The 12,503-nt window shown below is 45.9% G+C and overlaps 1 protein-coding gene across 3 annotated transcripts in view; it reads right to left on the bottom strand.

Moving 5' to 3' along the window:
- bltp3b (bridge-like lipid transfer protein family member 3B) overlaps nt 1-12,503 on the bottom strand; it is a 31,937-nt gene that overhangs the window by 3,933 nt on the left and 15,501 nt on the right. Inside the window, exons 7-20 of one of the 3 annotated variants that reach the window (XM_069671080.1) lie at nt 11,990-12,157; nt 11,161-11,341; nt 10,978-11,061; nt 9,919-10,080; nt 9,349-9,464; nt 9,101-9,242; nt 8,551-8,744; nt 7,728-8,474; nt 6,886-7,550; nt 6,476-6,559; nt 5,712-5,860; nt 4,177-4,334; nt 3,950-4,100; nt 2,886-2,927 (exon numbers count right to left, since the gene is read on the bottom strand). In XM_069671080.1, the coding sequence (XP_069527181.1) occupies nt 2,886-2,927; nt 3,950-4,100; nt 4,177-4,334; nt 5,712-5,860; nt 6,476-6,559; nt 6,886-7,550; nt 7,728-8,474; nt 8,551-8,744; nt 9,101-9,242; nt 9,349-9,464; nt 9,919-10,080; nt 10,978-11,061; nt 11,161-11,341; nt 11,990-12,157 (3,043 nt within the window). The remainder of the gene's footprint in view (nt 1-2,885; nt 2,928-3,949; nt 4,101-4,176; nt 4,335-5,711; nt 5,861-6,475; nt 6,560-6,885; nt 7,551-7,727; nt 8,475-8,550; nt 8,745-9,100; nt 9,243-9,348; nt 9,465-9,918; nt 10,081-10,977; nt 11,062-11,160; nt 11,342-11,989; nt 12,158-12,503) is intronic. The other 2 variants (XM_069671081.1, XM_069671082.1) reach the window with 2 other exon arrangements.

Genomic DNA, 12,503 nt, shown 5'->3' with positions numbered 1-12,503 from the left:
TAGCTGACACATGCTTACACCTGACATTGAGATACACCCGATGTGAAGTAGAGTTTAGATTACAGTTTACAGTCTTTGAAGTCCAGTCCACACGCATCATCTCTGCATCACACGCATTTTTAATGTGCTTTATGAGACGCATTAGAATTCTAATCCTGCGTGCGTCCGTGTTCACTGTTCAGTTTGTACTTTGTATTATTATTAGTTATTAAAATATGACATTAAGGCATGCCAAAATTGGTTGAGCCAATACCACAATTAATATAGTTTTTGCACCTTTATATTGATCCTTTATATTAAGACCAGTAATGACCTTTAAAGTAATCATCTTGAAGATTTTCATTTAAATAAATGTCTGTTAAGTCGCTATCTATCGCCGAATGAGGTAACACAATGGTGATTGAGGCTATGGCCCACTGATGAAAGACTTTGATTTTGCAGTATTACAAACTGGGTGTCTGATTCCAGTTAGCGGCACGTTCTCCATCACCCAGCAGTGGTTGGTCTGCCAGAGAGGGTAGGCGGAGCTAAGTGGCTGCTTTTCCGCTCTCTGCGAGTGTTGCGAGTAAACAGTAATCTACTATGGCTGAACAAACAAAGAAAAGATCAATGACTACAGATACAACTTCAAAAATAAGTGAAAATCCAAAGAAAAAGAAACAAACTCGACGCTCAGATGAAGGCAAACAGTCTGAAAAGGAAAGCGACCGTCAGCGAGGAAAATCAAGAGTTACAATCGGAGCCAACCGTGGACGTCACACATGCAACACTGTCTGGATATCTGGGACGTGTGCTCCCGCAATTACCGTTTATCGCCATAGGTGCCGTCAAAGAGAATTGGAGATTACAACTTTAAAGTCCAGTAACTTTCAACTAAGTTCATATAAAATAAATGTAATTAAAAAAAGTTTTCTATTGAATTTTCTCAACCTTGAAAAATTTTCTCTGCCCAATCTGCGTTCAGAGCGTTTACATAAATGTATCAAATCAAACTGACCTGCCCGTCTAATGTATTTAATCCACCTCATCCTCCTCTTCTAATCCTACAGTGACCATCATGACCTCACAGAAGGGGAGGAGTGGGTGGAGGCCAACAGCTCCATATTGCATCATGTTTGTTTAGCCACGCACGCTTTGAGCGATCCCAATCAAATACAGTGATTTTACAATTTCTCTCATTTCTTTGAAAGCACATTAAAGTTTTATTACTAACTAAAGAACGGGTGCATGTTAAGGCCAGGTTTAAACAAGGGTGAGGTAAGAAATGAGATGAAGGCAAAGTCAGAGAAAGCACAATATTAGAAAGAGAAGTGGGAGAGAAACAGTTAGAAACAAAAGAAAGAAACGCTGAGCGAGCTGGAATACAAAGAGAAGCAGGAAGGAATTAAGAAAAAAAGGTGGGCTGAAGGAGATTTCGCACGATCCCACGGGTTCTTCACTGCAGTGATGTTTAATTATTTCCGAGGACTAGGGATTAGAGGGTTCGGAGGAAACTCCCACCTAAGCATCGAGAATTCAAAGTGAAGGTTTAACCGTTGAGGTTTTTTTCTTTCTGTCCTTTTAAGAAGGAGACAAAAAGAAGCTCTGAAAACTGTGAAGGATTTGACAGTGTCCTAGAATAAAGTTTTTCCCCTGCGGAGCGACCTGAATTTGACTCACGGTGCCTCAAAATATTATCGGAAAACAAGAGATAAAGGAGGTGAGAAAGTGAGGACAAAGAGAGGAGATAAACAGACGGGTTTAAATCGAGGTTACGAGGTCAGACAAACTTTACACACAAATTCAGCTGGCAGGCACAAAACAACACGCAAAAGGCTTCGTGAGTTATGAAAATGGCCTCTTAAAGACAAAAATATCTTTTGGTTATGGCAATGAGAAGAGCGACACATCCCTTTAATATGAAGGAAAGTCAAGAGAGGGTTAATACCACAGACCAGGAGAAACATTCCCACACACACACACATGAGTCTGTCAGCTTTCCTCAGATAAAACCACATTTCTCTCTCAATCCTGGACGGCTAAGGTCGAGGCAAAAAAAGAAGAGATGGGAGTGGGTGAGAAGAGAGGGACAGAGAGGAGAGGAGGGCGAGAGAGAGAGGGAGGCAGCCAGCAGCAAAGGACTGAGTGACTGTGATAAGACAGGGAGGGGAGATGGCCTAGAGAAGGGAGGGAGATGAAGGGAAGAGAAGGTGGAGGAGGAGGAGGGTTAAATGACAGAGGATTAGTAGGAAGATGGAGTAGGAGCTGGAGGGAAGAGTGAGGAGGAAAAGGTGGAGGATAAAAAGAAAGGTAAAGGAGGAGGAGGGGTTGCTCTTGTGAGATAGGAGGAGGAGTAGCGAGGGGTAAAGCTGGCGTTTCTCTCATTGCCTGAATCACTGGACTGAAACTGCAAAGTCTGCTGCAGTGGAGAGATGAGGGGAGGAGGAGGAGGAGGAGGAGGAGGAGGGGGACAGAGAGAGAGAGAAGGAGAAGATCAGGGGTTAAAACCAGCCTGCACAAATAGCTGCAGTTAATTTGAATCTAGCTCACACACACGTTTAAAGTTGGGCGCCTAATGTTGCACATAATGGGAGCACTCACTCCATTACTGTCAAATTTATCCTCACACACACACACGCACGCAGGCTGGAGAAAAGAGACGCCCCCCTCTGCTGCTCAAACACACACTTCATGCGATCGCTTGCTGGATGTCTACGAGCATCTGCAGTTGCATGCCGTCGAGCAAAAAAAAGTCCTGGAAATGAGATTTGACAGCAGACGAACTGGAAGAAAACACACACATTTGCAATCTGTACACACACATACACACACAGTTGGAGAGAGAGACACGCTGAGGCAGGCATGCATGTTAGGTTACAGATGGTGAGCGAACACACAGCAGTTACCTTGGCTGCTTTGAGCAGGTATTGGTACTGAACACACCATACCTGTGGGGGAGTTACGGCAGGGTAAATAAAAAGGAGGGAGGGGTGTGTGTGTTAGTGTGTCAGTGTGTGAGTGTGCACTTTCTAAGACTGGGGCTGCAACCAACTTTTGTTTTCATTCTGGATTAAGCTGCTGATTATTTGCGCTATAAATTCCCTAATGCGCCTGAATGTGTCGCCCAAATGTTTTGCTTTATCCAACTAAACAGACAAATTAATCAATTAATTAATGAAAGCCAAGAAAAGGTGTTAATTTTCACATTTTAGAGCTTGGTACCATGACCATGCAAGAAAACTGTCTCCCATCTTCCTGCTCATGTTGGTTCTGGAACTTCCTGACGTTCGCTCCATCTGTCAGTCTTGTGTTAAAATCTAACCAAGTGAAATACAAGGCGAGGACGGGGTCGCTTTGAAGCATCCCGATAGATCAAGTCTGTTCCACGACCTTTAATCGCACATGCTTCCTCTCTCTCCCGTCCTTGTGTTTCCCTCTCACGATCTAACGTCAAATACACTTAAAAATTATCTACAAAAGAGGGCAAACATGTTGTTGGTTATGGCTTTACTTAGCGCAGTCGTTCCCCAGCTGTTCTGCCTTGTTGCTGTTCAAGATGTGAGCTTTAAATCTTAACAAATGCTCCTTTGTTTGGATGAGTTTGAACCAAAGAAAGAGGCTGCAGCCCACTTCAGATAGAAGTCTATTTTGGTAGATGCGCTTTATGTAATCAACCAGCTCGAAATAAAACTAATATGTCGCCAATTTATGGAGTGCAAACGACTGAATATTGTGCATTACTGTTGATTTATTTTGAAATTATCATTAGGCAGCTTCCAGTCTTTGGTATTATCTTTCTTCTAAGGATGAGGTCTTTCTATTCGTCGTTTTAATTAGTGGTAGTGAATGTAATAACTACACATAGCATCTGTTATTTTAAATGCACCTTTAAATGCGACTCCAAACCACAAATCATTCCAAAAACAATCAAGGAGATTACAATAAAACATGTTAGCAGGCTTGTTCTCACCCAGGCTGCGGTTGCTGAGGTACTGCCTGAGGCTGACGTTGCCCAGCTGGCTGGGTGTGACCTGTCCCACCTCCAGAGCCACGGTCGTGCTCTCGCCCTCCGCCTCCATGGCCACGCACACCGACCGCACCTTCAGCACCAGCACAGACACCTGGAGGAGTGGAGAGGTGCGTTAAAGTATACATTAGGTAAAGTTAAATGTCATTTCCAAACTTCTGGCGTCTTACTATATCTTTGGTGGGATCGTCGATGCTCTGCGACGTAGCGCTGACAGTGTCGGGGGACACGCCTCCCTCCTGCTCCGGACCAATCACAGCCTCAGTGGCGCTCTCTGTGGCGCTTTGCTCACTGATGGCATCCTTAAACCCTGACATGGACACGTCATCTGTTCCAAACACACACATATATTAACATTACTTGATTATTATAATACACATTGAGAGTAAAGACGCTGCCTTTATAACTGCACATTCCTGACATATCAGAACGATGCTGCCACCTTCTGGTCAATTCAGTTGCTGACTAGTACATGTGCAGTGAAGATTATTGACCCCTGTGAGGAGACTTTCTTTCCAATAACCTTTATAAGGAGGTCAGAGGTCACTAACAGCTGTAGAAAAATGACTATGGCAGACATTGGTGATAAAAAATTAAATTTAAATAAGTACTGGGTCAAAATGAGGGGCAAATCTTTTAGTAAAATATCTATCATTTCTGCAGAGCTCTTCTGTTTGGTTGATTGGAAATAAATCTTTAAAGAGCAGCTTCAGTCATGTTTTAAGACGTATAAAATGCTCTGCTTGAAATAATAAATTGTGTCTGATATGTGTTTGCAAAATACGTTTAATTACCTTGTGAAAATCCTCCCAAGGCATCTCCGCCTTCTCCCTCGTTAAAAATTCCTGAATCTGCATAGGCCGCACCCATTTTGCACATTTCCAACCCGCCCCCTCTGTCGCGAAAAGTTGTGGCAACTTGTTTAAACTTAGCTAGCTTGAAATGTAGTGATGAGTAGTAAGTTTAATGTTAGTAGTCAGTAGTGAGTTTGCAAAAATCACAATGATGTTTACAGCTGGCTCGCGCATCGCCGAAGTGGTTGCCATAGGTTGCACATATTGATATGCTTAGCTTTACCCCGTCCATTAACGGGATTGGCTCCTTAGGTTTGTGACGTCTCAAACCTGCCAATCTGAAAACGTGTTGTTCAGGTACACTGCAGTTTAAAAGCAGACAGGCCCAGCCATGGAGATGACTCTCTGATATGTCTTGTAGCACATGAAGAACACCACATGGAGATGTTTCAAAACTGGATTGTCACTGGAAGGGGTGTTTGAAAGATGGGAAATTTTGACTGTAGTGTTTTGAAGAGGAGCCAAAATTCTTCTTAGGAGTGTAAGGACTCAAACAGTGCATTTAAATTTTTGCTGTCCATATGAGCCACAACACTTTTATCGTCATATCTTTTACTCTAATATGCAGATGTTAGTTCCTTGTTGAGACTGCACAAAAAGCAGTGCAATGATGTCGGATGTTACTGCGAAAAAAGGAAACTTTTCTTACTCTGGATATCTGCATGTGTTGGTGAGTTCTTTAGACAATTAGATTTTAGAAATGTAATATAATGCTGTGTTCAATATTGCATTGTATCCCAGTATATTGAACTGTAACCCATGTTTCGTGATATGTGTTCTATTAAAAGCTAATAAAAAGCTAGCTTAAGTAATTCTTCTTCACAATGTGCGTAAGAAATGTTGTGCTTCACCTCTCTCCAGCAGGCTGTACGTGTCTCCGTCCTCCATCAGGTAGCTGTCTATGGAGATGTTGTCGAGCGACTGCAGGGACGGGCTCTTCTTCATGTTCTTGTAGGAAACAGAGAAACTGGACTGGGAGCGGTCACGCATCAGACGACCACTACAACACAAACACAGACGAGGAGTCACATGGAGAAACGTGCGTGCATTTTCTGTATAGGAAATCAGGTTGGGAAACACTGTGCATGCATTGACTGATTCTTAAACCAGGAAAGAGGACAAAAAAAGGCCAGGCGCTTTTATTTTCTATCTGATCGCTTAGGAGTTTTATTCTTATGCCGACAGCGCCGCGCTCTCAGAGAGCTGACAGCGCCTACTCGAATAGTCATGAATTAAATATGGCTTTCTTCCTTTGTGTCGTGTTGTTTAAGGTCATGTAAGATCCAAGCGTGCTATCCTTCCAAGCGGCAGAAACGATCTAACGAAAAAATCACAACAGACGAAATCAAAGAGGCTCCCGAAAAAGACGGAGAACACAAGGCTGGAAAGAATAAAAAATGACTTCACATACAAGGAGCTTTTCATCTCTGAGATCAACCAGGAGTCAACAGGTGGACGCCAAACACGGGACTCATTTAACACACACACAGATATAAGACACAGGGGAGGGCCGGAGAGTCATGCACACATGCAGAAACATGCCCACAGGGGATTCACATACACACGTTTCCACTGACTCTCATTAACACAGCGAGACACAGATCCAGTGCCTTACATGTTGGACATGGAATAAAGGGAGGTGGATCTGCTGGAGTTTGAGGAGCTGAGCAGATCAGAAACCACAGACAAACTTCCTTTCCTTGGTAGAGAGAAAACACACACACACACACACACACACACATCTCGCATGGGTCAAAGCAGAGGTCAGGAGGCAGAACAGGAAGTGAACGACGGTCACAGACGGTGGATGAGAACACAGAAACGATGTGGCAGCTCAGTGCGGACCAACATTCATAAAGGGAGAGACGCACACATGAGGGAGTTTGACACACAGCGCTTGTGTTCAGGAGATTCAATTAGAGAGACTCATTCATTGAAGAACAGTGAGGAAAAACTGAGTTGCATTCAGTGCATTACATCTGGTCTATCTAAGTAGTAATATAAGTGAGGTAGAGCTGAACATACCTGGATATTGACTGAGGCATCTTGGCGGCTGCAGCCGGGTCTTTGTCGCTCCACTCTTTGCTTCCGAGCGGATCCAAAAGCGGGTCACCCGTCTGTGCCACTTCGTCACCACCAGCCAACCCATCCACTACCGCCTCGCCCCCTCCCTCTGAACTCCGCCTCCCAGAGTTCTTAGCTGAAGTCCTCTCCTCCAGCGAGGCTTTGTGATTTAAGTCAGGACGCGCAGCCAAATTGGACGTGGGAACGAGCGGAGCGGGACCCTCCGAGCCTTCCCCGCACAACAGCTGGTCTACTGTATTGCACGCCCCTTTTCCCGCTCCTCCTTCCGACCCAGATCCAGCTCCTAAACTACCCTTCTCCGCCCCCTCACCTGCGTCGCTCCCCGGCTCTAGAGTTCCTCTGCTTTCCGAAGGGGAGAGCTCGGACCCAAGAGGAGACCCCGAACCCTCCGGCTGGGAGACGGGCTTCAGGAGCAGCGAGACCTCCGCGCTTTTCAGCAGGAGGCCCAGGCAGACTGTGAAGGGCTGGTGGTCTTCGGGATGCTGAGAGGGATCCTTGCGGTCTTTCTTGGAGCCCATCTCCTCCAGATCCTGCTGTAGGGTCTGCTGCAGGGCTTTGATGCTGCGCTGAAGCTGCATCAGGAACAGGTACTGCCGGTGGCTCACCTGGACGAACACACACAACAAAGTGGTTGTCAAAATGTCAGGTGATACACTTCCACACCTGTTGTCCAGATAGGCAGAGTCCCCCAGAATTGATACAATGACAAGTTAAACCTCATGTTCCCCAGTCGAAGTTTCTCCCCACATATGATGCAATATTGAAATATGTAGTAAACATACCTGCGCACTTAAAGGCTTCTGCACGTGCACCAAAACGTGCACACCTGCATCTTTACTTCCTGACAAAGAAGAGGAAGAGGAAGGCAGACTGTCCAATGAGTGGGGTTTATGGAGTCCGTTACTGGGCGGCACTGTTGCATCGTCGCTGTGAGAGGATGTTGGTGCACCATCGGTGCTGTAATACTCCTTTAGCAATCGTTTCCTCTGCAGACGTGCGACAGCCTCTCCAGACGTGCTCCTGGATAAACCTGATCCAGCAGCACCTCTGAGCCTCTCCTGGAGCTGGACGATCTTCGCAGGCTGACACGCCCACATGGTGAGAGGGAAGGAGTCCACGAAGGGCTGCGGCCGCCCTTTGCCGCCACGGGTGCCTTCATAGTCCACCCAGAACTGGGCGAAATGCAGCGCCCAAAAGTCAGTGGCGGCCGGCATCTTGAGGGCGTCCGTGCCCATGGTCGGCACCACCAGGCCGCGATAGATGTCGTGGAGCTTGGTGTCTTGTTCGTGAGCGTGGCGCTGGAAGACGGGATGCAGGAGGGGTGAGGAAGAGGAGGAGCGGGGGAAAGAGGAGAAAGAGGGGGAGAAGAAGGGTTCTTCTTCGAAGGCCTGTAGCAGGGCTTCAAGGTGGGAGCGGGTGCAGTTAGCCGGGTGGCGGGTGTTCGTGGCGACCATTTCTGAGGTCTGCACTGAGATGGAGCGAGGCAGATCAGCGGGACAGGAGGCGTCCCGATCGGTGGGAATCACAAGCTAAAGAATAGAAACAAAAATGGTTATAAACACGACAGATTACATTCATTACATGTGTCCACCTTTCTGCTTTTACCTTGAGCATGAGGCCGTCAATCTTGACGTCGACATGATCGTCGGGTTTCTGCGAGTCGCTGAGCTTGTAGATCTCCATGAACTGCTCCAGACTCTGCCGGAGGTCGAGGGCGAAGAGGTTGATCCACACCAGACTGCGAGGATCCAGAACCAGCTGCAGGGCGTTCAGCTGGGCGTACAGGTTAGGACACGGGACTGAGGGAGACATGAGAGAAATCACAAAGAGCAGAGAGCAATCAGTTTTTCCACTTTCCTGCCAAAGAACAGACTTCCAACTCTTCGTGAAATGTTTCCTAATGGTGAGAAATCGATAACATAAATTAATTGGGTGATTCCTCATTCAGGGCGCTGGGTGTAATTCAGCAAATCAATGTCCTCTCAGCCACGCAGCAGTCATTGACTTCCCTACAGCTTAATGAATGGGCGTAATGTATCCGAAGCAGTGGACCTGGTGTACGAAAACAGCTACTTTCACAGCTCCTGACCTACTAATAAGGATTAATGTTCCTAAAACGAGACGCTATTTTTCTTTCGTTTGCAGTGAGTCTTACTGGGGTAGTCTTTTCCATCAGGGAAGTAGTACTCTGTGAACTCCACATGAATGGCTGGCATCTCCGGGGGAAGGTACAAGGACTTCTTATTGCAGGAGATCATGGCTTTGGGGCTGGAGCGACGCTGGTCTGCTGTCGACACCTGCAATAGACAAAGAAACTATCAGTTAAAGATAGCAGTGAAGATACAGTGTGAAGTCTCAATCAATACATATAAAAGGGTTTGTAGACAGCGTGTTTGTAGTGACCTGGTAGATGCTGAAGTCGGCCATCCTGAGAACCACAGAGCTGGACATGAGCTGGGTCTTTGGGCTTTGAGTGGGTGGAGGACTGAAGGCGGCGCTAGAGGAGGTGTTTATCTTACCTGGAGAGCAGGACAGGAAGGAAGGGAAGGATGGACAAAACGAAGAAAACAGATGGAAACAGACGAGAGGAAAAACAGAGCGACCGATCAGTTCTCCAATGAGAAACCTCTCTGCCTTGCAAAAAGGTGTGTATCACCGCACGCAGCTGTGCGCACACACACCGTGGTACCTGGCTCTAGGCACCAGCAGCACTGGGCCGGAGGCTGTGTGTGTGAGCTCCACTCTAGGAGGCCTCCATCTGCCTCCCTAAGCCCTACTCCTCCTTCTCCTGCTCTCTCCTGACTTCCTAGAGGCCCATACACATCGTCCCTAAGGGACACTGGAGGACAGAAAACCCACATGGATGATGTGCTTTGTGTGCGTGTTAAGAGATTAATGAATGAATGAACACCCTGATCAAGTTAAGTTACACCTCACAACATTTCATACATGTCTCGGTATGTGTGTGCTTACTGTGCTGTGGGGACGTGTGCACAGGAGCCGGGCCTTGCTGGTCTCGGACTGTGCTCTTTAACATCTCCACGTTGGACTTGAACTCGTCGAGCAGATTCCGTGCCCAGCCCTCTCTGGTCTTTGTGGCCTCGCTGTAGTGCATCCAGTGGAGACAGCTGTCACCTGGAGAAGTCGAAAAGCAGGAAGATTGAAGTTAGTTGTATGTTCATCATTTCTTTGAGGCTTGATTTGGTTGTTTCATATTTAAAGTAAAAAGTCTTTTGTCATTAAAATTAGGTGTTCAGTTAGTATCCAGATTACCAGGTAATGAGGAGACACCCTAGCTGCAGCGTAATTTTTTCTGTGATGAAGACGAGACATTGACGAGCCAAAAATAGATCGTTGATTATAAAAACTCTGACGTAACAAGACGAGACGGGACTAAAACTTTTGTGGAGGGCTGTCTGACATTCAAAATCCATGATATTTTAAAGCCTCAAGCACCAGTTAGAAATTAAGGTGGTTATGAACTTTCTGTGTTAAGTCAGACTTTCTGCTTCAGGCTCTTATGCGTCATTTGACGCTTCTTCTGCAGGAAAAGGAGCAATCATCGGTTGTCAGAAGCAATGAAAAGTTAGGACCAAGATTCAAAACCAATCCTAATCCAGTATCCTTAGATGCTGTGTCCTCATCGTTCATTACTGTACGGATGATCTGCTGAAATTTAAAGTGTTTTTAACCTGCAGCAAACGGGTAAAAACGAGAAGAGGGGCACTGAAGGGGGAGGGTGTCATATTTTCTCAAGAGAGAAAAACTTTTATTTAAAAGTAATGACCAAAATGTTTTGAGTTTTCGTCGCCTAAAACTAGACTGAATCTATAAAGGGTAAAAATGACTAAAATATGACTAATAACCTTTTTCCTCAAAGACTAAATCTTAAATAGCTGCTGAAATGAACACTGCCTGGCTGCTGCTCTAAATCAGTGTAATGTGACACAAAAGCAACGGAAGTTACAGGGGTTTGCAGATGGATTGCAGTGATTTCTTTGTAATGTGTTGCGATTAATGCAATATTCACACCTGCTCTGTGGAAAGGGTAGTAGTCCAGAGTGATGGAGCTGAAGGAAAGCTGCATGGCTCCACCTGTTATCCTCTTATTGATCACTGCACAGAGGGAAGAAAGAATGCATCATATTAAAGACAAACGTCTCTGTATGTCCTGTCATGTATATGCGTGTTAAATAGTATTAGTAGTGTAGGCACCTTTGTCCTTAGCGTGGATGTCGTCACAGATGTGCAGGTCGAGGTGTGTGATCTGGAGGTGGTGGGACGTCTCGCACACGTCGTAGGCGCTGAACAGCTTGGCCATGGTTGCGCTCTGATCGGCTGCCGTGGACGCCTGCTGGGTGCGCACCTGCTGGGCTGTAGGGGGCGCTGATGAAACCTGGAGGAGAGAGATGCACACAAACAAAGCAGATGGTACGATTAGGGTTGATGTTTTAGATGCTGAGTTTTTGTCTTTAATGCTAGTGATAGTGTTTTTATAGCTGTTTCTGTATTCATACTAATATATATTCTTTGCTCCTGATCCATAAGAGCTTTTTAAAATTATTTCTGAGCCTTAAAAACGGTCAAAAAAGACATCAGGTACAATTAACATCTTAAACATGCAGTTCTCAAATCTTCCAGCAGATGGCGTCTCAGGCCAAACTACACACATAAACACATTGACCACCTTAGTTTTCATGGTGTGAATTTGCGTGGGCGATAAATGTACGAGCAGTTTGCAAATGTATGTGTGTTTAAGCGGCAATAAATAGGGCAGACTGTCTCTCTGCTGTCAGTTTCTGTCAAATATGGTGTAGGCAGATAGACGCCATATGGCATCAGCGGACTGACACAGAGAGGGGCAGACATGATTTCCATGGACACAAGGACAAACTATCAGACCATGACAGTGTGCACCCACAGAGGGTGAAATAAGGGCATGAGCAGGGAGAGGGGAGGGGGGAGGGGGGAATTTAGACAGAAAAATTGTGGATAATAAAGCTCAGAAAATGAGAGATGTGTCCTCCTAAAGGTATGTTTGCACCTGGTCCTCTGTGGCCATGCTCTTCCTCTGCTGCGCCGACTTCTCCATGGCCTCGCTCAGAGACTTGGCGTACTGCACCATGGCTTTGAGCTGGGAGTCGGTCAGCACCCAGAGAAGGTCGTCCAGGATCAGAATCAGCTTGGAGGCCACCACGTTGCAGTCCTTAATCTGTGTCGGACAGAGACAGAGCCGCCGGTATGAACATGTATTATGCAGGTGGAGGTAGCCTGAGAGCTCCCATTAATGTAACGCGACACTCGCAGGGGAAATTCTCTTATTGTGTGACGTCTTTGTTTATAACCGCTAAGCCAACTGCTCTGACTCTGAAAAGAGCCCTTGAAGGCCACATCACCCGTTTTTTATCAGGTCAATCACAAACAGAATATCCTTTTTTAAAAGAACTATACTTGCACTTTTGGGTCGCAAGTTTTTTGTGACAAATGCTGTATTCAGCAGTTCTTTCAAGGAAACAAACACGGTTAATTACGCTCACACTGAAGCCTTTGTGTGCTTT

This window comes from Semicossyphus pulcher, unplaced genomic scaffold (genome assembly GCF_022749685.1).
Source record: "Semicossyphus pulcher isolate SPU_LCO1_2020_fin unplaced genomic scaffold, fSemPul1.0.p SCAF_20, whole genome shotgun sequence".
Classification (NCBI taxonomy): domain Eukaryota; kingdom Metazoa; phylum Chordata; class Actinopteri; order Labriformes; family Labridae; genus Semicossyphus; species Semicossyphus pulcher.
Note: the sequence above shows the minus strand (reverse complement) of the source record. Positions and strands in the feature narration are given on the sequence as shown.